Source organism: Colletes gigas, unplaced genomic scaffold (genome assembly GCF_013123115.1).
Source record: "Colletes gigas isolate AHSC1104 unplaced genomic scaffold, ASM1312311v1 Colletes_gigas_Sc00038, whole genome shotgun sequence".
Taxonomy (NCBI): domain Eukaryota; kingdom Metazoa; phylum Arthropoda; class Insecta; order Hymenoptera; family Colletidae; genus Colletes; species Colletes gigas.
The window spans coordinates 389,200-413,307 of NW_025106667.1; the positions used below are offsets into that span (position 1 = coordinate 389,200).

Genomic DNA, 24,108 nt, shown 5'->3' on the forward strand with positions numbered 1-24,108 from the left:
CATTCAACAATTTTGGGCATATATAAAAAATGACTAAAATCAATGTAGGATTTATGCATGGGATGAAACTAGAGGTAGTAAAATATAATTATTCAATTACTTTTTCTATGTCATTCAGTATAAATGTCTAAATGTACTGTAAACTATGGGGTGGAAGTATTAAATTTTGTAGGTACTTTCTGTTGCATCACAAGTTTCACGATACTGAATGCAGCTATACACCTTTTCTTTTGCTAAGAACCTTTAAATACTTTTCATTTACCTTCTCGCAAAGAAAAAGCATGATTTAATGCGTAATATAGTACGTACGTATCATAGTACATAGATATTAAATTTCATTGAACGTTCGAAAATAGTTTTATACCATTTCTACAAAGGCAACATTGTAAGGCCCTGAATTCCAAAACTCGGACAATATGAAGCTTAAAATGACTTTTTAATTACATTTCATGCATATTTACCTAATCCCTATTTTAATGTTTTAATTCACTCACTGGCTTTGTATAAAAAAATGTATAGCTGAAGTAATAACAGTGGCAGTGAAAACATCAAATTAATTAATTGCAACATGTTACTAAAATTTTAAGGTCACGTGGACGGAAATTCTTTCCCATATAGTATTTGTATAATAGTTTATGACAACATTGCTCGTATAAACCTATAAATAAAAGTTCCAACAAAGAATTGTAATGTACAACTGCCTTAAACAATTAACATTAAACAGAGTGACTATTTATGCAATAGTTCAGTGTGTTTGTTTCACTTCTAACAATTGAGGATAGTTTTCAACTATATTTAATAAGATTCCATCAATGTACGCCCTTAATTGCGTATTGACCTCTTGCTGCTCCTTTAAAGCTTGCCTCATCTGTAATAAATAATTTTAAATAACAGTATTATGGACAATTTAATAACATACAATGTCACATACACGACACAATACATACTTCAGATATACTACAAAGATCACCATAATCTCCAGAAATCTGGCCATCCATCTATAATGAAATCCATAGAATGATTTTTAGATTAACAATTACAATTGCTATAAAAGTAATGATTAAGGGGCCATTCTACCTTGTAGGCATGAAAAATACGTGTTTCTTTGTGATTTTTTTTTGCGGGTTATTAAAGAGCGATTAATTCCGGATTTTGTAGATACATTTATTATATATTTAGCTATATTTACGAATTTTTGCAACGCATAATATCTATTGATTACGCTGTTTTTGTTGATCATCGAACAACAGTTTTTACGAACGGCACCCGACTGCGTGCGTGATATCTTGCGAACAAGTTATTCGAAATCCTAAAACCAACGATATTCTTAATATAGACGAGTGTGGTTATAGCATGAACTAGGATCTTTTAAAAAAAACAAAAAATGGCAAAATGGCAGCTATTTTACGAAAAAATACTGAATATTTTCATATATTTGGTTGCTTTTTTGTTAATAAAAGAAAAAGTATTGCATATATCGAAATTATCCTAGTTCATGCTATAGGGAGACCAGTTCTGAAGATACTGTATAAATTTGATGTTGATATCTTGAATAGTTTTTTAGTTATCACGCGCGCAGTGCCGAAAAATGTAGTTTCGAGAAAAACAGCTTTAAAGTTTTACGTCCAGTTGTTATACCTGCGTGTGGTACATTTCAGCAGGCTATAACTTCGTTAGTTCTCCAAATTTCAATTTAATATTTGGTAGACATATTTTCGAGACTACATACTAAAGGAAAATGTAAAAAAAAAATATCGATTTTTTTAATCCCACAAGGTAGAAAGGCCCCTTAAAACATACTTGATCTTGGTTTATGCCAGCTAGTAATTCTACAGCGAGACTAGGTCCTTTTTCGGCGGTACTGTTACAAGGATTTAACATTAAAAGTTCACGGCCTGCCTGCAGAGCCGCTGCAGCTTGCAATTCGTCCCGTGATTCTTCTAGACCTTAAAACAGAAAGTGTGATACATTTTAACTCTATTACTATAGAAACTGTTGGATGAAACGTATCGATTAAAAACATACTTTTATTACGAGCCTGCAGTTGTGCCACCTGTTGCATTAATTCATCTATTCTTTGTTGATCCTCCACTCTCGTCGATAGTTCTTCTCTAGCAGTTTCCAGCAGATGATGAACTTCGTTAGCCCGGCTTGTTGCTTGGCGTTCATTTTCATGCGCAATCTCTACTTCCCTTCTAACTTCTTCAAGATCATTTTCCAATCTACTTTTTTCTGTTTTTACTTTTTCAAGTTGCTCGCGTAACCTTACTATTTCCTCTCTCAGACTGGTTCCTTCTAACTCTATTGCTTGTAACTTTATGGCATAATTCTCTAATTGCAATTGTCGTTCTCGTTCTAAACGACTTGCCCATTCTCTATGTCTTCGTTGCTCCGCCTGCAATAACATTATTTAAATTACATTTAAACAATTATGAAAAAATAGTTACATGCACGTGTTTGAGCAGTTTATTAAACTTACTTGAAGCCTTTCTTCGGCTCTAGTTTCGGCATCTTTGGCAGCTTCTTCTAGCATTAATATTCTTGCCTGCAACGTAGCATTTTCCTGTTTTGCTCTTGCATATCGCTCCTCCCCGACCGATTGAGTATCTACTAAAGCATGCATTTGTTCCTGGATCATTTGAACCTAAAAAAATATTACAGTTTTAAAATAATATTTTTAATATTTTGATTGTCGGTTAAAGCAATTTGTTTAATATTATTTTTCATGAGATAACTAGATAAGACGGTGATTTTGATGCATTAAGAATGTATTTCGTGTAAGATCTACATGAAAATATAAAGGAAGTGTATTGGTGAAGAGTCAACGGTAGCTTTCATTTAAAACCACGCGCACGTACGTCTTCGCTTCCCGAGGTTTACATCAGCGACACTCACATACGAAGTTCCATGAAGATTATGTTTCTACAATATTAATATTATACTTATTTCTACACATAAAACTAGAAATTTATTATATTTGAAAAGTAGTTTCAAATAGCGTTATTTTGTTTTAAACCTATTTCCTAGAAGTTTAAAATTAGCTCGTACCATATATTCAATGAGCACCGCTGTTTCCAACGGTAGTACAGCAAACATAAATACGCAAGTAATTTGAATTCACTTTACTGTAAAAATCACGTTTGCGCTTTATATTATAGATATAACCATTAATTTTTATGTTTACTTTGTATTAATAATTTAACCAATTTACGCGACAGTAATCGCGAAACCGTTGGACCTCGACACGAAAACAATCGGATGCACGACCATTGGAACGATAAAATTTGTATCATTTCGCCCATAAAATTTTTAAAAATTCATTCCAACACTATACCTTTACTACTAAAACTTATCGTGCTTCGAATAATTCGTAATTCGTAATTCAAGTATGTGGAAATTATTTGTTCACTGCTGAGTGCTGGAATTATCTGCTCTCTTGTTATCGAATAAGCAAACAGTACACCAATTTTTAGGGATCGATTGTCGATTTTGTACTTTAAGTATTATATTTCGAAACAACAAATAAACTTAATTTCTATTTATAATCGTAACTTTATCATAAACAAAAAATCGTCAATAATTCCACGAATCAGCAAATCTTACTTGCTCGGTAAGTCGTGGACCACGTCGACGAGGTAACCGACTAACGCGAGAAGACGGTGTCTGTCCAACGAATTGAAACTGGCCTTCCCATAAGTCATATTCGAGGCCGGCTCCGGGTCCAGGAGACGGCCCCTCCCCGGAAGTTATTCGATTATCGTGATCGGAATGTTCAATCGAATTCGAGTCCGTCTGCTCGTCGTATGTAACGTTCGAATCCATTCTGATTCGTGATTTGTCACGTCACGCCTGTAGCAGGTAGGCTCATCATCCTCTACGACTAATCCAATGTCGAGAATTATTCCGTTAGAACGACGTGCAAGCACGCCGGTTGTTTATCCATCCTCGTGCACAGTCTGACACTAACCTAACCTCAACATTTCGCACGTACTAATGCAATCGCGAAACTGACTAATAAACGTGTGGATAATCCAAGATGCACGAACAGAGGGAGAGAGAGAGTCACAACACTACGCGCACTTCCGTTTCTTCGAGCGTACTTCGAACATAATCGGTCGTCTCAATCGCCCACTGTAAGCTGGGAGTAGCCGCGAGGCTATTTGTGCACTCCATACTGCGTATCGACTAACTCTGACGAATCCACATACATATATCGCGTGTAGGTTATATCGAACTAACTACTTCAACCACCCCTACGCGTGTCTGGTAAATTCAATTAAAGACCGCGGATGGTTTTCTCGCTACAACTAATTAACAAATTATATTTCGACAAATTCTTTTTACTTAGATGTCACTTATTAGAAGTTACAAAATATGTATAGTTGAAGTTAGATTTTGAGTTTTGCGAATCATATAAATACGATAGATTTAGCAAACTTTACTGACAAAAGATAATGTCAAATACCGTATAATTTAAGGACGACGAATTCTCTCGATGATATGTGTCATACTATTCTCGTTGGAGTTATTCATTGCTGGGTGGGGCAACTGATTCTGCAGCACTACTTATGACGTTACCCACTGTAGACATAAATTTCTTGAAGAAATTGAATCCCAGACAACCAATTGCAACGGAAACGACTAAAAAGTTGAGGAGAGGCCAACCTTGCCATCCCAAAAAACCACCATCGGATTGAGTTTTAACACATGTCATGCTTTGTCTTCTTTGCTCCAAATATTTATTATAAGTTCGCACAAATAATTTTATACTTTGAAATTTGTATCGTAACTTGTCAACTTTATTAATTTTCACAGTGATCGTATTTTATATCGTATTCGGTTTACATTTGTTTTTCTAACAAAACGAATGTATAGTGTGACTTTTTTTTTTTATTTATTTTATTTTGCCCTTCGGGTTACCGACTTTGTTGAAACTTTGCACACTTGTAAACTTAACTATCAGGTTTAAGAACATATCACATTATAGATACTCAATAATTTTTGGAATATTAATGATTAAAGCTTTTTATCATCTATAAACATAATTTTAATCTATCAAGTGTCAATTATCATCATGGTTCATGATGTAATAAAAGTATCACTCTAGATAACACGTAATTCAATATACGTTAGATACAACGTTACGTCTTAATGAAACTGTTACCTTAATTTTGCGTAATCCATTCGATCATTCGTAATTACGCAATTATCTCATTTGTGCGGTATCGTAATTAACGCCTCCTCTTACTTTCTCGACATTTTGAATTTATAATATCCTGATTAGGTAAACACGGATCGAATTAAATCTGTACGATATTAAACATCCTTTGATTTGCATTGCGTTCGATTTAAATGATTTCTAGGTGGTTGTCGATCGAGTCACGGTTGTACCGGATACGTTAGTGGCGACATTGATTTTCTTTGACGACGAAAATTCTATGACACCTTCGTTCCTATTTCCGTCCGGCTTGCAACTTCCATTATTATTAATCTCCGATGTGGAACTACGATCTTCGCATCCGTCGCAAAAAACGTAATGTCTATTGTGTGCGGGACTCCGGTCAGAAAATAGAATAAATTCTGCTGGATAATTCTGATTTGCGTCTCTTTTGCTCTTCGCGGTCTACAGGTTCAAAAAGACGACCTTTTTAGGATGTGGCCCGCTCAGGATATCGCAGGGAATTAAAGTACTCTGTCCCCGCGATTATTACCCTGGACATGAGAAACGTTTCTACTCTTTATTTATTACTAACCTTCTAAGCACGTTATGCATTCTAATACAGAGTGTTCGGCCAACCCTGGGAAAAATTTTAATGGAAGATTCCAGAGGACAAAATAAGACGAAAATCAAGTATATCAATTTCTTGACTGAGGCTTCTTTAAAAAGTTATTAAAAAATTTCAAATCACACTAAAAAAATCATATTTAGTTACAGGGGTCAATTACCGAATATCTAATTTTTCTTCCAGACCTAACCCAGACCTGACCCAGACCTAACCCAGACCTAATCCAGACCTAATCCAGACCTAACCCAGACCAAGGTGCCTAAATTTTTCGACGAAAAAAAAAATTTCAAATCGTTCTGAAAAAATTATTTTCGGTTTCGAGGGTCAATTACAATCATTTTTGGCGAATACACATAACCCTAAAATCCTTCTCACTTACTAGAAAAAAATTCGAGCAAGTACTGAAATTTTTAGACGAAATTAAAAAATTTCGAATCATTCTAAAAAAAATTATATTTTGTTACAAGGGCCAATTACAATCATTTTTGCTGAACAGACATACCTTCGAAATCCTACGCATTTTCGAGAAAAAAATTCGAGTAGGTGGACAATGTCGACAAAATTAAAAAATTTCAAATCGTTTTTGGAAAAAATTATTTTTTGTTGCAGGGGTCAATTATGATCATTTTTAGTGAACACACATACCCCTAAAATCCTTCTCACTTACGAGAAAAAAATTCGAGCAGGTTCTGAAATTTTTAGACGAAATTAAAAAATTTCGAATCATTCTAAAAAAAATTATATTTTGTTACAAGGGCCAATTACAATCATTTTTGCTGAACAGACATACCTTCGAAATCCTACGCATTTTCGAGAAAAAAATTCGAGTAGGTGGACAATGTCGACAAAATTAAAAAATTTCAAATCGTTTTTGGAAAAAATTATTTTTTGTTGCAGGGGTCAATTATGATCATTTTTAGTGAACACACATACCCCTGAAATTCTTCTCACTTACGAGAAAAAAATTCGAGCAAGTACTGAAATTTTTAGACGAAATTAAAAAATTTCGAATCATTCTAAAAAAAATTATATTTTGTTACAAGGGCCAATTACAATCATTTTTGCCGAACAGACATACCTTCGAAATCCTACGCATTTTCGAGAAAAAAATTCGAGTAGGTGGACAATGTCGACAAAATTAAAAAATTTGTAATCGTTTTTGGAAAAAATTATTTTTGGTTGCGGAGGTAAATTATAATCATTTTGTGGTGATTACAGATACAGAATTACTATCCTTGATTCTCGTCTTATGTTGGCCTCCAGAATCTCCAATTAAAATTTTTAAATGATTTTTTTATTTTAACATAATCTATATATTTTGAATCCAACACCTTTATTTTGATCAATTTTACTAAAAAATGTTATTCTTGATCAAATGTTAGACTTTAAGAAAGTTCTCTGACCTATTACTTTGAAAAAATAAATGACTTTTTTACATTTTTTAGAAATTTTAGAATATGTATTAGATGGATTGTTGATATTAATAAAAATTGCCTTTCGATACGATGTGTTGTCTCGTTATTTCGAATAAACTCGCTCTAGATGCTCCAACGAGTTAAAAGATAACAATGCAACAAGTGAAATATTATTCTGGGCCATATGTGCATAATGTGTGAGTAAACGTGTTAAATAATAAACGTCAATTACGTAAGAAACAGAAGGTAGAATTTACCTGTGCCGGTTGCGTTAAGGTGGGCAGCCTAGCGTTTAATCTTCGTCGAGCATCGCGAGAGAGTGACCGATAAAAAACAATGCTAATGGCGGCCAGCGCCAAAAGAATTAGCAAGATAATGCTGATCCAGGACGAACCTTTTGTCTCTTGCGGTACGTCGTTGCAATAGGGCGGCGAATAAAATCCATTATTTGGAGCATAATGCGCGTAAGGAGCATAGGGATTGAAGGGCGGATAAGGCGGGGGTGGTGGATAATACGCGTATGGATGAGGATGTGGTGTATGTTGGTGGTGAAACTCAACGTTGTCTGTGTGGCCCTTGTTAGGTGATCCCGATTGCGGAGGAGACTGACAACGCGAATTTGCAGCACACATCTACTAACGATTTTTAAATCGTCCCCCCTTTACCGCACATCGGGGCGAAAATGATACTTCTCGTTAATTCGAGGACAGTAATTTAGAACAGTTCCGGACATTAGGTTAAATGTCGCGTTCACAAATTAATTTTCGCACGAAAGATGTTCAAGGTACAGTTTGATATCGATATTGGGATCAACTTCAGACGTCTTTTTCATACTTGGCAACTAAAACCACCATTAATTTAAAGATCGAAGCCTCCTCTTCCCGATAACCTCTTTAAAAGCTACTATACAATTTCTCTCTAAGCATGAAGAATAACACCTGCTGTATTTGCAGAAATTAAAACACTCGTTACAAATAAAAATTACGATTCCAAGCCAATCCTCAAAGTCGTCACCTTGGCAGGGCGTTTCTTACCCTTTGCAACACTCCCGCCCACCCTCCTGTCCAGTGTCAACACCATGCAAGGATGAGTGAAAACGTTGCCCCTTTTTTTGTAAATAAACATTTTGGGGAAAGGCAAAGCCCCCCAAGACCCCGGTGGTCTGCAGCTGTGCGCTACCGCGGGTCTACGATACGCCAGAAGGAAAGAGCTCCAAAGGATTCCAAGTCCCGTGTGGAGTTTGGAGGTTCCTTAACCCTTTTAGTGCCGAGCGAAAAACGGGTGCCTATGCGAACAATACCGAGTCAATTTGACGAGTTTGTTATGGTTAGAGAAAAAGCTCATAAAAACCAAACTAAGAATGATATTTACAAAATTCAAAAAGCACCATATTACGAAATAAAGAAAGAATAAAGTAATGGCAACTGCATTTCAATATTTATTGCAAATCATATAAATAACGTAATTATAAAATATGATAAAAAACATAGAAACAAGTTTCTCTTCTACAAACAATATTTACACATAAGAATAATCATTGTTTGATCACAGTTTTATGTAGGTCACGTAGCATAAAGTATAAGTATTTGATTTTCAATGATTTTTTAATAAATACTCAATCCAAAATTTGATGAGGCTTTGTTAAAAAGTTATTAACGTTTAAAGTGGAGCCTGTACTGAATTTTTTTCTCGAAAACGCGCAGGATTTCGAGGGTATGTTTATTCAGCAAAAATGATTATGATTGACTCCCACAACCGAAAATAATTTTTCCAGAAAAATTTGAAATTTTTTTTTTCGTCGAAAAATTTAGGCACCTTGGTCTGGGTTAGGTCTGGGTTGGGTTTGGGTCAGGTCTGGGTTAGGTCTGGGTTAGTTTTGGGCCTAATCCAGACCTAACCCAGACCTGACCCAAAACTGATCTAGACCTAACCCAGACCTGACCCAAACCTAATCCAGACCTAATCCAGACCTAACCCAGACCTGACCCAAACCTAGTCCAGACCTAATCCAGACCTAACCCAAACCAGACCCAAACCTTTTTTTTTTTGGGTCAGGTCTGGGTTAGGTCTGGATTAGGTCTGAATTTGGTCTGGGTTAGGTCTGGGTTAGGTTTGGGTCAGGTCTGGGTTAGGTCTGGGTTAGGTCTGGACTAGGTTTGGGTCAGGTCTGGGTTAGGTCTGGATTAGGTTTGGGTCAGGTCTGGGTTAGGTCTGGATTAGGTCTGGATTAGGTTTGGGTCAGGTCTGGGTTAGGTCTGGATTAGTTTTGGGTCAGGTCTGGGTTAGGTCTGGGTTAGGTCTGGACTAGGTTTGGGTCAGGTCTGGGTTAGGTCTGGATTAGGTTTGGGTCAGGTCTGGGTTAGGTCTGGATTAGGTCTGGATTAGGTTTGGGTCAGGTCTGGGTTAGGTCTGGATTAGTTTTGGGTCAGGTCTGGGTTAGGTCTGGATTAGGTTTGGGTCAGGTCTGGGTTAGGTCTGGATTAGGTCTGGACTAGGTTTGGGTCAGGTCTGGGTTAGGTCTGGATTAGGTCTGGATTAGGTCTGGATTAGGTTTGGGTCAGGTCTGGGTTAGGTCTGGATTAGTTTTGGGTCAGGTCTGGGTTAGGTCTGGATTAGGTTTGGGTCAGGTCTGGGTTAGGTCTGGATTAGTTTTGGGTCAGGTCTGGGTTAGGTCTGGATTAGGTTTGGGTCAGGTCTGGGTTAGGTCTGGAAGAAAAATTAGATTTTCGGTAAGAAATTTTTTCTCGAAAATGTGTAGGATTTCGGGGGTATGTGTAATGATAAAAAATAATTGTAATTGACCGCTGTAACTAAATATGATTTTAAATATTTTAATTTCATCTAAAAAGTTCAGTACCTACTCGAATTTTTTTCTCGAAAGTGGGTAGGATTTCGGAGGTATGTGTATTTACCAAAAATGATTTTAATTGGCCCCTGCAATCGAAGATAATTTTTTCAGGACGGTTTGAAATTTTTTCTTTTAATTGTTAATAACTTTTTAACGAGGCCTTAGTCAAGAAACTGATATTCTTAATTTTCGTCTTATTTTGGCCTCTAGAATCTCCTATTAAAATTTGTTCCCAGGGTTGGCCGAACACCCTGTATAATATGACGACTCCAGAATACATAGGTTTCCGCCAGAAAGTAGTGTCGAGTTGCTGGTTCGTCCGAGCGAAAAGGGCTTCTAGGGCAAAGGGTTAAACCCAAAAATAATTTTTTAAATGCTTTTGCAATAAAATTAGACCCTTTATAATGTTTTACAAATTTTTTTTGAGACAGATCTTTCTCCTAATGCGAAGAATAAGGCACCATCGCATACGCAACGATATATCGTCGTTCGGCACTAAAAGGTGTTGATGAGGTCAGGATATAAAATAACAAACTTAGACGTAAAACGAACAAAATATGAATTTATATAAGAGCAAAAAATATGGCTGTACGCAAACGTTCCGTTGGACATGAAAATATGTAATGCGAGACAAAATCAAACATTTGTAACTCGAACATTCTCAGCGGGCAATGACAGTATATCTATCCAGTGCCTGAGAAATAAACTCGTCCTTTTTTCTTAACAAAAAGTTTAATGACCGTAACATGATTTCCAAGTAAAAATGTCTCGAAGTCCTAATCCACGAAAGTAGCGGAGAAGTCACGTCCGTATCATAAACCCCGCGATGTTAAGGTTCCTTTAGAACCCTTAACAAGTGTATATCTTAGCATCTGTTGTGTCATGTGACAAGTTGGAAGACGCCTACGGCAAATCTACGTCGCTATTGATAATTATTCCTACGACTGATGACAATGGATATTAAAAATTGACTTACTCTATGGTTGAGATCGATGACATCATCCTCGAGGGAGACATCGCTGTACATATCGTCCGCGGGATCACAGTTCGAGCCCCTGCCAGAACTATTAAAGCTGCCACTTCGATACAGTTGGCTGCAAAAGCAATAAACGTTAACAATTATTGACGCACGTCACAGATTGATTTACTACAATATTACGTTGCCATCAATGTTCCAATTGGCATACTCTACGACATTATTCGTTCTACGCGATCTATTAGAAATTTATGATATTTGTGTCACTGTCCATTTTAATGCAAAACTCTAGAAATCGAAAGGACAGATAATTTTTATTCAACAATTTTCTTAGAAATTGTTCTAATACGATTAGTATTATCATTGCTCACCTTATTTAAAAATCCTAGCAGCTGTGATTCGTTACTTTTAATTTTGATCATTCGTTTACTTTCTAACATTATACATATCCTGTGACTAAACTAAAAATACTTTCACCTCTTTTTAAACCTTCAGTAATATTTAATTTTTCCTCAAATTTCAGCATCATACTATTCTCTTCGATTACTCATACGGTACTATACGTAACGTTTAATTTCAATCATACATTCACGGTTAATTCTTGCGAGACACTGAACTGCAGACATAATGTATCGTTCAGGATAGTCGGATTGTTTACGTCTGACGGGTACAAACTTCAACGTGTAAACAGTGATAGCGTAAGGTTTGTCACGCTACAGATATATTATTCGTTCGATATAATAACTTTATAATGAAATTTATTATTTTCTATTGTACTTATTCTTCTGCAAGTATTCCTTAGTTTCTAAAGAACGAAGTACGGTTAAAAATGCGTTAATAAAAGATTGAATGAAATGAGAAACGAAATGCCTCCACGCCACGTTGGCTTGAGAATATACTGTACGCCAATAGAAACAATATGTATCTAATATATGTATATTTAAGATATTCATAAAAGCATAAAAGGAAATGGGATGGGATGTGGAAGTGCGTGCGCAGGCAGCCGGTGCCCACGCTTTAGAAAGTCTGTCGTTTTGTGTTTCGCGAAAGGATCGACTTGGAAATTATCGGTTAAATAAGGACACCCCGAGATCCCTTTCTACGAATTACAAATTCTTCCGCGCTGAGTAAAATCGCTGCTATTGTTAACCCGTGACATCAGCTCGCGAACTTGCGACGCAACATGGAAGCTTCTCTTTTTAATTCTTTGCACTTCGCGAGAATGATCTCCGATGCTCGTACGCACGCTGGAATAATTTTCAACTTTTTCTTTCGTTAATTTACACGGTAATAATATTTTCCCGTATCCCCAGCCATGCACGGAAATTACTCAACTAAAACTGGCTTCGTGGCGAAATGAAACTGAAAAACAGCCTTGCGTAACGCCATACGCATTACACTTTACTGTTACTGCTTATAAAATCAAACAATTCATGATTCATTCTTACCTTGCTAATGCATTGGAACTAAGTCTCTTCCTACCGGAACTGAAACACATAAATACGACCGTGAGAAATTTACCCGATGTATCGTTGCGTAATGAAATTCATCTGCAACGAAACTCTAATGATAGCGATAAAGTCAACCGTGGAATTATTTTTAATTTCTGCCTGCGAGTTTACAGCCAATGTGAACTTCATTCACCGAAGACGTAAGCATTCCAAACTGACGACGAGCCAAATTTCGATTTCTATAAGTAAACCCAATAAACGAGGCCGATAAACGAAGGTCAACATTCGTTATAATGTTACAGATAGAGCCAAGAAAAGACTATGCATATGTAACTATGAAAGAGAATAACAACATTTGGCGGGGATACGATTTGCGCTTTAAATGATGCAGAGAATAATATATCGAGTGTTCTACGATAATCTCAAGGTTTTTTTTGTCTAATTTAAACATTTCTGTTCAATTTTCGTTAAATCATAAAGGTTATAAGTTTGAACGAACAGAAGCAATAATTAAGGTTTTGAACAAAGGCAACTATACGAGAGTCAGGATTTTCTTTCTAAAATAATATAAGGTACATTTCATAATTTTCATGTAATGAAAGTACTCTTTGGTATTACACAACTTTTTCTTCGAAATATCCGTTTTTCTTTCGCGTAATTATTTTGCAAATCCTCGGCATTCCGGTTACCATTTTCTTCGTTGCATCTTTTTGTATATTTTTCCAACTATTCGCCAATAATTTCCAAAGATACTCCTATCTGGTTCGTTTCATAACAGCTCGATGGGGTTCGCGTTTCGCGCCTAAGGCGGCCATATTGTTTTCAGCGCTCCTTCCTCCTTTACAGAATTTCTGCGCAACATGAGTGCTTTGTATTGTTATCTTAAGGTAAGGGACCTCTTGACTTGTGTCTCGAAAAATGAGACGAACCAACAAATCTTAATGAAAGTATTCGTCGATATAGATTTCAATGGATAAAGCTGTACGATTAAATAACATACATTGGTCGAAACAGTTTTCCTAAGTCACACGTGTGATTAATAATAGTTAATGTTATCATCAGTGGCCAGGTAATGGGTCATTTTTTGTCCTGGTCAATTATTGGTACGTTTACCTTAATTTTGTCGTGTCTGTAGATTCAATTCCTCGAAATATCCGTTTTTCTTTCGCGTAATTATTTTGCAAATCCTCGGTATTCCGGTTACCACTTTCTTCGTTGCATCTTTTTGTATATTTTTCCAACTATTCGCCAATAATTTCCAAAGATACTCCTATCTGGTTCGTTTCATAACAGCTCGATGGGGTTCGCGTTTCGCGCCTATGGCGGCCATATTGTTTTCAGCGCTCCTTCCTCCTTTACAGAATTTCTGCGCAACATGAGTGCTTTGTATTGTTATCTTAAGGTAAGGGACCTCTTGACTTGTGTCTCGAAAAATGAGACGAACCAACAAATCTTAATGAAAGTATTCGTCGATATAGATTTCAACGCATAAAGCTGTACGATTAAATAATATACATTGCTCGAAACAGTTTTCCTACGTCACACGTGTGATTAATAATAGTTAATGTTATCATCAGTGGCCAGGTAATGGGTCATTTTTTGTCCTGGTCAATTATTGGTACGTTTACCTTAATTTTGTCGTGTCTGTAGATTCAATTCCTCGAAATATCCGTTTTTCTTTCGCGTAATTATTTTGTAAATCCTCGGCATTCCGGTTACCACTTTCTTCGTTGCATCTTTTTGTATATTCTTCCAACTATTCTCCAATAATTTCCAAAGATACTCCTATCTGGTTCGTTTCATAACAGCTCGATGGGGTTCGCGTTTCGCGCCTAAGGCGGCCATATTGTTTTCAGCGCTCCTTCCTCCTTTACAGAATTTCTGCGCAACATGAGTGCTTTGTATTGTTATCTTAAGGTAAGGGACCTCTTGACTTGTGTCTCGAAAAATGAGACGAACCAACAAATCTTAATGAAAGTATTCGTCGATATAGATTTCAACGCATAAAGCTGTACGATTAAATAATATACATTGCTCGAAACAGTTTTCCTACGTCACACGTGTGATTAATAATAGTTAATGTTATCATCAGTGGCCAGGTAATGGGTCATTTTTTGTCCTGGTCAATTATTGGTACGTTTACCTTAATTTTGTCGTGTCTGTAGATTCAATTCCTCGAAATATCCGTTTTTCTTTCGCGTAATTATTTTGTAAATCCTCGGCATTCCGGTTACCACTTTCTTCGTTGCATCTTTTTGTATATTCTTCCAACTATTCTCCAATAATTTCCAAAGATACTCCTATCTGGTTCGTTTCATAACAGCTCGATGGGGTTCGCGTTTCGCGCCTAAGGCGGCCATATTGTTTTCAGCGCTCCTTCCTCCTTTACAGAATTTCTGCGCAACATGAGTGCTTTGTATTGTTATCTTAAGGTAAGGGACCTCTTGACTTGTGTCTCGAAAAATGAGACGAACCAACAAATCTTAATGAAAGTATTCGTCGATATAGATTTCAATGGATAAAGCTGTACGATTAAATAACATACATTGGTCGAAACAGTTTTCCTACGTCACACGTGTGATTAATAATAGTTAATGTTATCATCAGTGGCCAGGTAATGGGTCATTTTTTGTCCTGGTCAATTATTGGTACGTTTACCTTAATTTTGTCGTGTCTGTAGATTCAATTCCTCGAAATATCCGTTTTTCTTTTGCGTAATTATTTTGCAAATCCTCGGCATTCCGGTTACCACTTTCTTCGTTGCATCTTTTTGTATATTTTTCCAACTATTCTCCAATAATTTCCAAAGATACTCCTATCTGGTTCGTTTCAAAACAGCTCGATGGGGTTCGCGTTTCGCGCCTATGGCGGCCATATTGTTTTCAGCGCTCCTTCCTCCTTTACAGAATTTCTGCGCAACATGAGTGCTTTGTATTGTTATCTTAAGGTAAGGGACCTCTTGACTTGTGTCTCGAAAAATGAGACGAACCAACAAATCTTAAAGAAAGTATTCGTCGATATAGATTTCAACGCATAAAGCTGTGCGATTAAATAACATACATTGGTCGAAACAGTTTTCCTACGTCACACGTGTGATTAATAATAGTTAATGTTATCATCAGTGGCCAGGTAATGGGTCATTTTTTGTCCTGGTCAATTATTGGTACGTTTACCTTAATTTTGTCGTGTCTGTAGATTCAATTCCTCGAAATATCCGTTTTTCTTTCGCGTAATTATTTTGCAAATCCTCGGCATTCCGGTTACCACTTTCTTCGTTGCATCTTTTTGTATATTCTTCCAACTATTCTCCAATAATTTCCAAAGATACTCCTATCTGGTTCGTTTCATAACAGCTCGATGGGGTTCGCGTTTCGCGCCTATGGCGGCCATATTGTTTTCAGCGCTCCTTCCTCCTTTACAGAATTTCTGCGCAACATGAGTGCTTTGTATTGTTATCTTAAGGTAAGGGACCTCTTGACTTGTGTCTCGAAAAATGAGACGAACCAACAAATCTTAATGAAAGTATTCGTCGATATAGATTTCAACGCATAAAGCTGTACGATTAAATAATATACATTGCTCGAAACAGTTTTCCTACGTCACACGTGTGATTAATAATAGTTAATGTTATCATCAGTGGCCAGGTAATGGGTCATTTTTTGTCCTGGTCAATTATTGGTACGTTTACCTTAATTCTGTCATGTCTGTAGATTCAATTTGCCGCGCGAGAAATTCCCGTCGTTCCGACAGACAGAACAATGACGAAAGGTTGGCGTGTGAAAAACTTGCCGCCGCCGTGAAACCGCTTGATAAATAACAGCGGTCTCGTCGCGTTAATAGACCGCGGCAGATAAGAAACGCGTTTAATTTCTGAGGAAAGGTGGTATCCGCGGCTATCTACAAGAAACTCGTTAAGTTTCTTCTTACGAGGGTAGATGTCTAAACCTGTCCGTACAATGTAAAGGAAGTCGTTGCGTGTAGTGTGCGAAGAACATTATTAGGTAGCTTATACAATGCTCTACGTTCTAGTATCGGCGAATGACGTCACAAGAATTTACCACGTAATATTCAATGCGTACGGACAATTGCGTTTAGCTAACTGTACTCGCGTTTGTAGGCATAATAGTAACTTCCTGTAAATAAACTAGACACCTTTCCTAATCCTACGATACTACAGCCACATGTACATACATACGTAGTTTTCGTTAGTGTATCGCTTCTTTCTATAAAGTTATTTGAAAAAAAATAGTATTAGTAGTGTTATGAACACTTTTTAGATTGACTGTATGTAGATCGATACATTGTATTTGTTCACTGACACGTTCAATTTTTCGATCGCGTCGCTCTGGTGGGAGAATGGCCTAATGCGTCTAACGGTTGAGGCAACGACCGTTCGACACGACAAAAGAGGCCAGTACGGCTACCGGAAATGAAATTCAACAATACGAGAATTTTGGAAAAAGTGATTGTATCGGGTGTCGAATGAAACTATTAAAATTTTTAATTAGTTCCGATATAACAGTTATCTTTAGACTAATTTTCCGTTCTGAAAAAATAATTACAAAATAAGGTGTGTTCACCGTAACTTTTATTGGACTTATTTATCAACATTTGGCTCGCGATGCTCTTATGTAAAAGTGTCCGGCAGAGGAAACTGAAAGAAAACTGTTGTCCAACACGACAACGCTTGGCCAAGTGTGGTATGAAAGGCAAAGAAAAAATGGAAAAATTATACGACTACGACTGGAAAATTTTACAACCTCCACCTTATTCAGCAGACATCGCGCCGTCGAATTACCATTTCTTTAGGTCCTCGCAGCATTATTTGCTAAAGAAATCTGTCGAGAATACAAAACCACTCTGAGACACGCTAAAGAATTTTGTAATACATTAACAGAGACGAATACATACGCCATCGTACACGAAACATTGCTTCAATACTAATATGATCGAAGAAAATAACTCTTTGAATAAAGAAGATATTTTCATTAATGTATAAAAATGAAAACTTACCACGGTGGTGTTCTTCTAAGTGACGTCCGTAACCAAGAGTGCCTGCCTATCGTTGAATTCGGACTTCTAGGATTCCTGTTAAACCAATAAAACGGAAGAATGAAATTTTCGGTTGACATTTTTCGCCTGAAATTATATTTTTTGTAAGGAATTTTTTTCTCGTAACTGAGTAGAATTTTGAGGTTATGCCTAATCACCAAAAATCATGGTAATTCACTCCTGCAATTAAAAATAATTTTTCCAGAATGATTCGAAATTTTTGAATTTTGACGAACAATTTCACACCTTCTCGAATTTTTTACTCGAAAGTGGGTAGGATTTCGAGGGTATGTCTAATGACTCAAAATTATTGTAATTGATGTCCACAATCGAAAATAATTTTTTTAGAACGATTTGAAATTTTTTTTTTGTCAAAAATTTTTACACTTGTTCGAATTTTTTCCTCGAAAGTGGGTAGGATTTCGAGGGTATGTCTAATGACTCAAAATTATTGTAATTGATCCCCGCAATCGAAAATAATTTTTCCAGAATGATTCGAAATTTTTGAATTTTGACGAACAATTTCACACCTTCTCGAATTTTTTACTCGAAAGTGGGTAGGATTTCGAGGGTATGTCTAATGACTCAAAATTATTGTAATTGATGTCCACAATCGAAAATAATTTTTTTAGAACGATTTGAAATTTTTTTTTTGTCAAAAATTTTTACACTTGTTCGAATTTTTTCCTCGAAAGAGGGTAGGATTTCGAGGGTATGTCTAATGACTCAAAATTATTGTAATTAACCCCTGCAATCGAAAATAATTTTTTCACTGAAAAATTTAAGCACCTTACGCTCTCGATTTTTCTTAAAAATTAGTTTTTTATTTTTAATAAATTTGTTTGACGCTGTACAGAAAAGTTGTCTAACACTTTTTTGTAGGTACCCATAAGCTCTACTTTAGAAAAAAGTTTAAATGAAATACACTCACTATTATAGGAGCCCTGTCGATTTTTCTTAAAAATTCGTTTTTCATTTTTAATTAATTTGTTTGACGCTGTACAGAAAAGTTGTCTAACACTTTTTTGTAGGTACCCATAAGCTCTACTTTAGAAAAAAGTTTAAATGAAATACACTCACTATTATAGGAGCCCTGTCGATTTTTCTTAAAAATTCGTTTTTCATTTTTAATTAATTTGTTTGACGCTGTACAGAAAAGTTGTCTAACACTTTTTTGTAGATGCCCATGAGCTCTACTTCAGAAAAAAGTTTCATCGAAATATATTCACTATTGTAGAAGTTATGGCTGTTTGAAAATTGGACCATTTTTATGGGGGTTTTCTCTTTTTACGGGATTAGAGAACAACTTTTCGAATATTTTTGGAATTTCTATATATTCTCCACTAAAATACACGTTGTTTGCCGTTTGAAACATTAAAATCGGCCAATCCGTTCAGAAGTTATGACGTTTTAAAGATTCGCATGAAAATTGGGGGGTGCATTTTTGGCCACACATTAGATTTTCGATCAAGAATTTTTTTTCTCGAAAGTGCAGAAGATTTCGGGGGTATGTGTAATGACCAAAAATGATTGTAATCGACCATTGCGTCTGTAAATATTTTTTCCAGAACGATCTGAAATTTTTTTATTCTGTCGAAAAATTTCGAACCTTCTCGAATTTTTTTCTCGAAAGTGGGTAGGATTTCGGGGTTATGACTAATCACCAAAAATGATAGTAATTGACTCCCGCGACTAAAAATAATTTTTCCAGAACGATTTGAAGTTTTTTTATTTTGTCGAAAAATTTTACACCTGCTCGAATTTTTTATTCGAGAAAAGTGTACCCAGCTAAAAGGAGATTACGTTGAAAAATAAAGATATTTGTTGCCAAATTTCTGGTATTTTTTTTTGTTAGGTCGGGTACTTCTGGGACCACCCTCGTAAGTGAGAGATAATCGTATATCTATGAATTTGTAGAACTCGATGATACGGTTTCCAATATTTAATAAACTTGATCTCTCAATGTATAGTTTGTTCCTACAACTTATTTTCACTGGAATAATTGTTACAAGATCCCACGGCGGTAACATAAAACGAAAGAAAGTAATCCCGAAGTGTGTGTTTAATTTGTAAAGTAAGAATTATCTCTGTATGGACTTTGACAGTTTGAGATGACCGTGTGCTCCAGGAAGCAACAAATGAGGCTCGTGCTTTAAGAAAAATGCGAGAGATTAGTGCGGAAAGATCCGGAAGATGATACGATGCTCAATTTTATTTTCTCTTTTCTCGTGAAAGTTTTTCTATTCATCAAGCTAGCGGAGCATTGATTTAAATCGTGGGAATGGATCTACCGCGAATGATATTAATATGTAATGTGTGAGAAAGCAGCATATTATTGCACATTTCGAATAAATATGAAATGCCGGGAAGTAAAACAAACCTCGTACTCAATTTTGTTATTTTTTATTTCGGTCTCATTTTGGTTTGTAGAATTACTCCCCGAATGGATTATCACTATTTAGGATTGTATTATCGAAGATCCGATATACCTACGTACTGAACGCTAACAGGCGTTTATACTACACAGTTAACTGATCGACTGAACGCTTATAGACCTTGTTCGCAGTCAAAGGGTTAATGCCTCTACGACTTACTTTACATCGTACTCGTTTTTCATACGCGGAATAAAATAGTGCGCACCAAACACTCTATTCGACTTCGTTTAACGCCAAATATATCAAATTTATATTAACAGCCTCTGTAATCTTCCATTAAAATTATTTCCAGGTGTGGCCGAACACCCTGTATAACTTTTCAGACACGATCGAACAAACCTAACCTGAATTCATACGTGTCGAAGATACACGGTTGTTTACGATGCTGCGGAGATATTTAATACGCGTATCATTTTGGTTGGCTACGCCTTCTCTGGGCGTACAGCACCAATTCGATACATATCAACTATTCATATGCGAACTGGCTTTACATCTAAAAATATACACGTATCCACGAAAGATAATCGTGCAATAAAGGCGCGAACCACGCATGTAGTTACGAGAGAACAATTACTTAACCGTTACGCATTCGTAGTTGACGATCAAGGCACCCTCTACTGATCACGCCGGAAACTCGATTCCGCTCGAACTTGAAAATGTTCGCGCGCAAATTACCGCGGTTCCCACGAATCGTACCGATACTGTCGCGCGAAAAAAAAAACCGATCGATATACTGGGTGCACGTATATAGAAATGGCAACGAACTTACCTAAGAGAATTGGTGCCGGTGGGTGAAGGCGCAGAACTGCTACCACCCGGTGAATCCACTCCGTCATCGGCGTCACCCTCGACAGATCCAAAGGCTTCGTAGCTCTCCTCTTCGTCGTGACTTCTGACGGCCTTAACGTCGCAGGACGAAGCGGTAGCATCGACGTGTTCGGGACTTGCTGAATAATGCCCGGAGTCTTGGAGATTCGGATTGACCAGATTATGCAGATCGACTGACATAGAAAGCGAGGGCGGACCGCTTTCGCTCCATTCGATAGCGCCAGGAGCTCCGTTTACGCGAGTTCCACCCTCGTCCTCCGCACGATATGATTGGCGGGCACTCGGTAAGATGGCGTCACCATCACGAGCTACGTCACTGTCGGACACGACGACACGCGTTGTAGCCACGCTGTTAGCGGTCGAGACATTTACGCCAGGCGAACGGAAGCTTACCATCCTTCGTTATCGGCCAGGTTGTAGCCTAAGCTCGACACGACTTGGAGGACCGACGAGCGTCCGAACTTTTTCGATCGTGCACAGCCACACTGGTAGAACCTGCCGTTACTGAAAAACGTTCTCGAATGAGTCAGAGCTCAGAAGCGCTAAAATGAGAAAGAACAGAAAAGAAATTTAACACGATCACCGTTTTCTAACATTAATACTTGTGACAGTCGTGAATGATTTTTGTTCGTACAAGCAAACCATACTCTACTCAACTATTTATTACGATCTTTTGTGTATGCTATTTAATGAATATGCAACGTCACACGGTTGAGTCGGAGAAAAGCGTGAGAACCGGCTGCAGAAGTCATGGTACACCGAGTCAGGCTTTAGCAATACGAGAAAACTCGAAGCAACGACTTTTATTACGTTTCTATCTTCATCGCGCATAGAAATATCGAAATATCATAAGAGCTTCGCGCATAAAAAGACAAAAGGAAAATGAAAATTATGTTCGCGTCCCATGTTAAATTCTCCACACTCGTGAAAGAAATGTATGTCAGACAACTGTGACAAATGTACATATGCGCGTACAACAGGAGAATGACTGATCGAGGACAGTAAAACAAGACATAACCATAGCCACTGAGTCACATGCGTGGTGGATGTTCAAAACTAAAAAATAATTATCGAACATGCAAAATGCTCTTACGCAATAAATAAAACGTTAAGCCGCAATGTTATGTTAACACCTTAATTTATCGCTTTAAATAAAACAGTAGTTTTAGATATATGCATACAGCATAGAAAATTTAAATAAACAAATAAATTTGAAATACCCATAATATGTTCAAAGTGATGAATAGCTATTATATGTATCTAAATATACCTTGTAATATGCCAAATATATGTCACGAATTCGATCGATTTTCGTACACGTGTAAATCGAACTTGTCAAGTTCACAGTGGACGAAGCCATATTAATTAAGACAGACGAGAAGATAATCGTACAAGAGAACATCCATTCGATAAATATGTATTCTTATAACCGCGTTATTATAAACATTGCCATTTTAAATAGAACAAAAATTTTTCTTCGTCATCAGTATCCACCCACTTTAGGAAAATTTTTTAACATACAATATTCTTTTCCAGCGAAAACTTTGTACACGTTTTAACGAATATTTTTACTACACGGAATTCTCTTATTTATACGCAGTTATCAATTAACACGAAGTTTTAGCGAAAAAATATTTTCCTAAAAGTTTTTCATGATTTATCGGGATCTTTCTCTCTGTAAATATTTAATTTGTACTTTTTCACAAGTTTCGAAAGTTTTGGAACAAATTCACTGTTTTGACGTCATCAATATATCTATCTATTTAGCTCCCCGCTATTTCAGTATTTCCTCGTTACGTTGATAATGAAGATGCGTTATGCACACGTGCTGTGCCCGATCTGTCATGCGACCATTTACATATACATATTTTAACCAAAAAATAAGTAATTTTATCATTTTAGCCGTATCACGAATTTTACATAGTTTCCCGTTGTGTGTTATTTTTTTCTTTTTCTGTTCTTTTTTTCGTATTATGTAAATGAATACATGAATCACAGTTCAAATACAAAGATCTTTATTATCATTATTACGACTAGTTATGAGAATTACCTATAAGATAGACAGCATTTCGAGTTCCAGGTACATAGATACTGTCCTCCGCTCACTTGAAGTCCCGCGAGACGGCACAGGGGCAAGGGGATTCGGACCGCCCATTTATCTGTCTCGCTCACTTGCTCTCAGGCAGTCCACATGTGTGTGTAACTGCCGCGACGAATAGCGAGCTAGAGACCAATGTGTGCGTGGGAATACGTGTGCCCCTTCTACTTCTCCCGTATTCCTTCCGCGGGGCTTCAAGTGAACGGAGGACAGTACTTGTCACTCCGAACGGAATGCGTAGATGTGTTCGAATCGCAGGGAGATTCCAGTACGCTATTTAGAGCAAGCTCGAAAGTGTAGACGAAGAATATATTTAACGCTCAAGAGCGTATAACACTTTAACCTTAATTATGATGACACGAGAATACACTAGCTTCGTCATTTATTCGAACTTACGAACGTAATGTCGCCTTAGAAATTTGCTTAGCTAAGAAATACCTATTTCAACGCGATCGAAATAAACGTTCAACATTTTACAGTTCCGACAATCGTCATGGTATAATGTGTTGCACATACATAAAATATAACTAAAAAACATCAATTACATTATTAAAAGTGAACGAAACATAACAGAGATATCACATTATTCGTTAAACAGTTATTTTAAATACACTTAAATATTACACCATGGTACGTTTATTACAAATATATACCGAAGAGATGAAATTAAACATTCACAATGAAAAGATCAATTACAGATTATATTGGGTTTAGTATAATTCGTTGCAGTAATCTATTTTATGCTCCTCACTGACTGTCCGAAGTAATTTTCATGAAACATTTGTAAGGTAATAATTTGAGGAAAAAAAGAGCAAGACGTTACTTGCATTGTTGGCCGAACGTTGACTCACCTTGAACCGAACGATAGGTAATTCCACAGAAATGCAACGAAATTATGCTCGTCGATATACGAAGACTAAGTTCTTCCACTTGGTGTAATCGGTCACAGTCGAGTGAACAGGTTAATCACAGACGCTCGAACGAGGAACGTATAGAGCGTGAAAAAAGGAAAAATTCGAGGTAGATGCACCTTTCTAGCTGTCACCTAAGGTAAACACCTGTGTACACCAAGCCACGACCAGGTAGTTCGACGCTCACAGAAAACCGTCACAATAGAAGTGTCCCTGTCGCGAACAGGTATGCCCGCGAAAACATGTTATTGAAAGAAACGTTACCGAATTTAAGGCACAGATGCGTAGACGCATTCGTGCTATGGCAA

At 36.8% G+C, this 24,108-nt stretch overlaps 2 protein-coding genes across 3 annotated transcripts; both read right to left on the reverse strand.

Moving 5' to 3' along the window:
* On the reverse strand, positions 1–24,032 carry LOC122402654 (rab11 family-interacting protein 4A). 2 transcript variants are annotated; one of them, XM_043405619.1, is made up of 10 exons: positions 23,741–24,032; positions 20,733–21,295; positions 17,490–17,564; positions 12,474–12,512; positions 11,026–11,143; positions 2,480–2,644; positions 2,026–2,395; positions 1,801–1,946; positions 948–998; positions 1–868 (listed from the first exon to the last, which is right to left on the reverse strand). In XM_043405619.1, exons 2-10 carry the CDS (start codon positions 21,185–21,187, stop codon positions 746–748), a joined length of 1,542 nt encoding a protein of 513 aa, XP_043261554.1. In that variant the 5' UTR covers positions 21,188–21,295; positions 23,741–24,032; the 3' UTR covers positions 1–745. The 2 variants fall into 2 exon arrangements, with proteins under 2 accessions (XP_043261554.1, XP_043261555.1); XM_043405620.1 differs by having other exon boundaries at positions 20,733–21,333; positions 23,741–23,831.
* Positions 4,736–8,110, reverse strand: LOC122402659. Its single transcript, XM_043405629.1, has 2 exons — positions 7,459–8,110; positions 4,736–5,712 (listed from the first exon to the last, which is right to left on the reverse strand). Exons 1-2 carry the CDS (start codon positions 7,831–7,833, stop codon positions 5,683–5,685), a joined length of 405 nt encoding a protein of 134 aa, XP_043261564.1. The 5' UTR covers positions 7,834–8,110; the 3' UTR covers positions 4,736–5,682.
* Positions 24,033–24,108: the final 76 nt, after the last annotated feature.

Coding starts and splice junctions, on each gene's coding strand:
- LOC122402659 (XM_043405629.1), bottom strand. CDS start 7,833: ATGTGTGCTGCAAATTCGCGTTGTCAGTCTCCTCCGCAATCGGGATCA. Junction 5,713..7,458: donor CCTTAACGCAACCGGCACAG/GTAAATTCTACC, acceptor TCTCATGTCCAG/GGTAATAATCGCGGGGACAG.
- LOC122402654 (XM_043405619.1), bottom strand. CDS start 21,187: ATGGTAAGCTTCCGTTCGCCTGGCGTAAATGTCTCGACCGCTAACAGC. Junction 2,645..11,025: donor TCATCGATCTCAACCATAGA/GTAAGTCAATTT, acceptor ATATTTTTTTAG/GTTCAAATGATCCAGGAACA. Junction 1,947..2,025: donor ACTGCAGGCTCGTAATAAAA/GTATGTTTTTAA, acceptor TTCTGTTTTAAG/GTCTAGAAGAATCACGGGAC.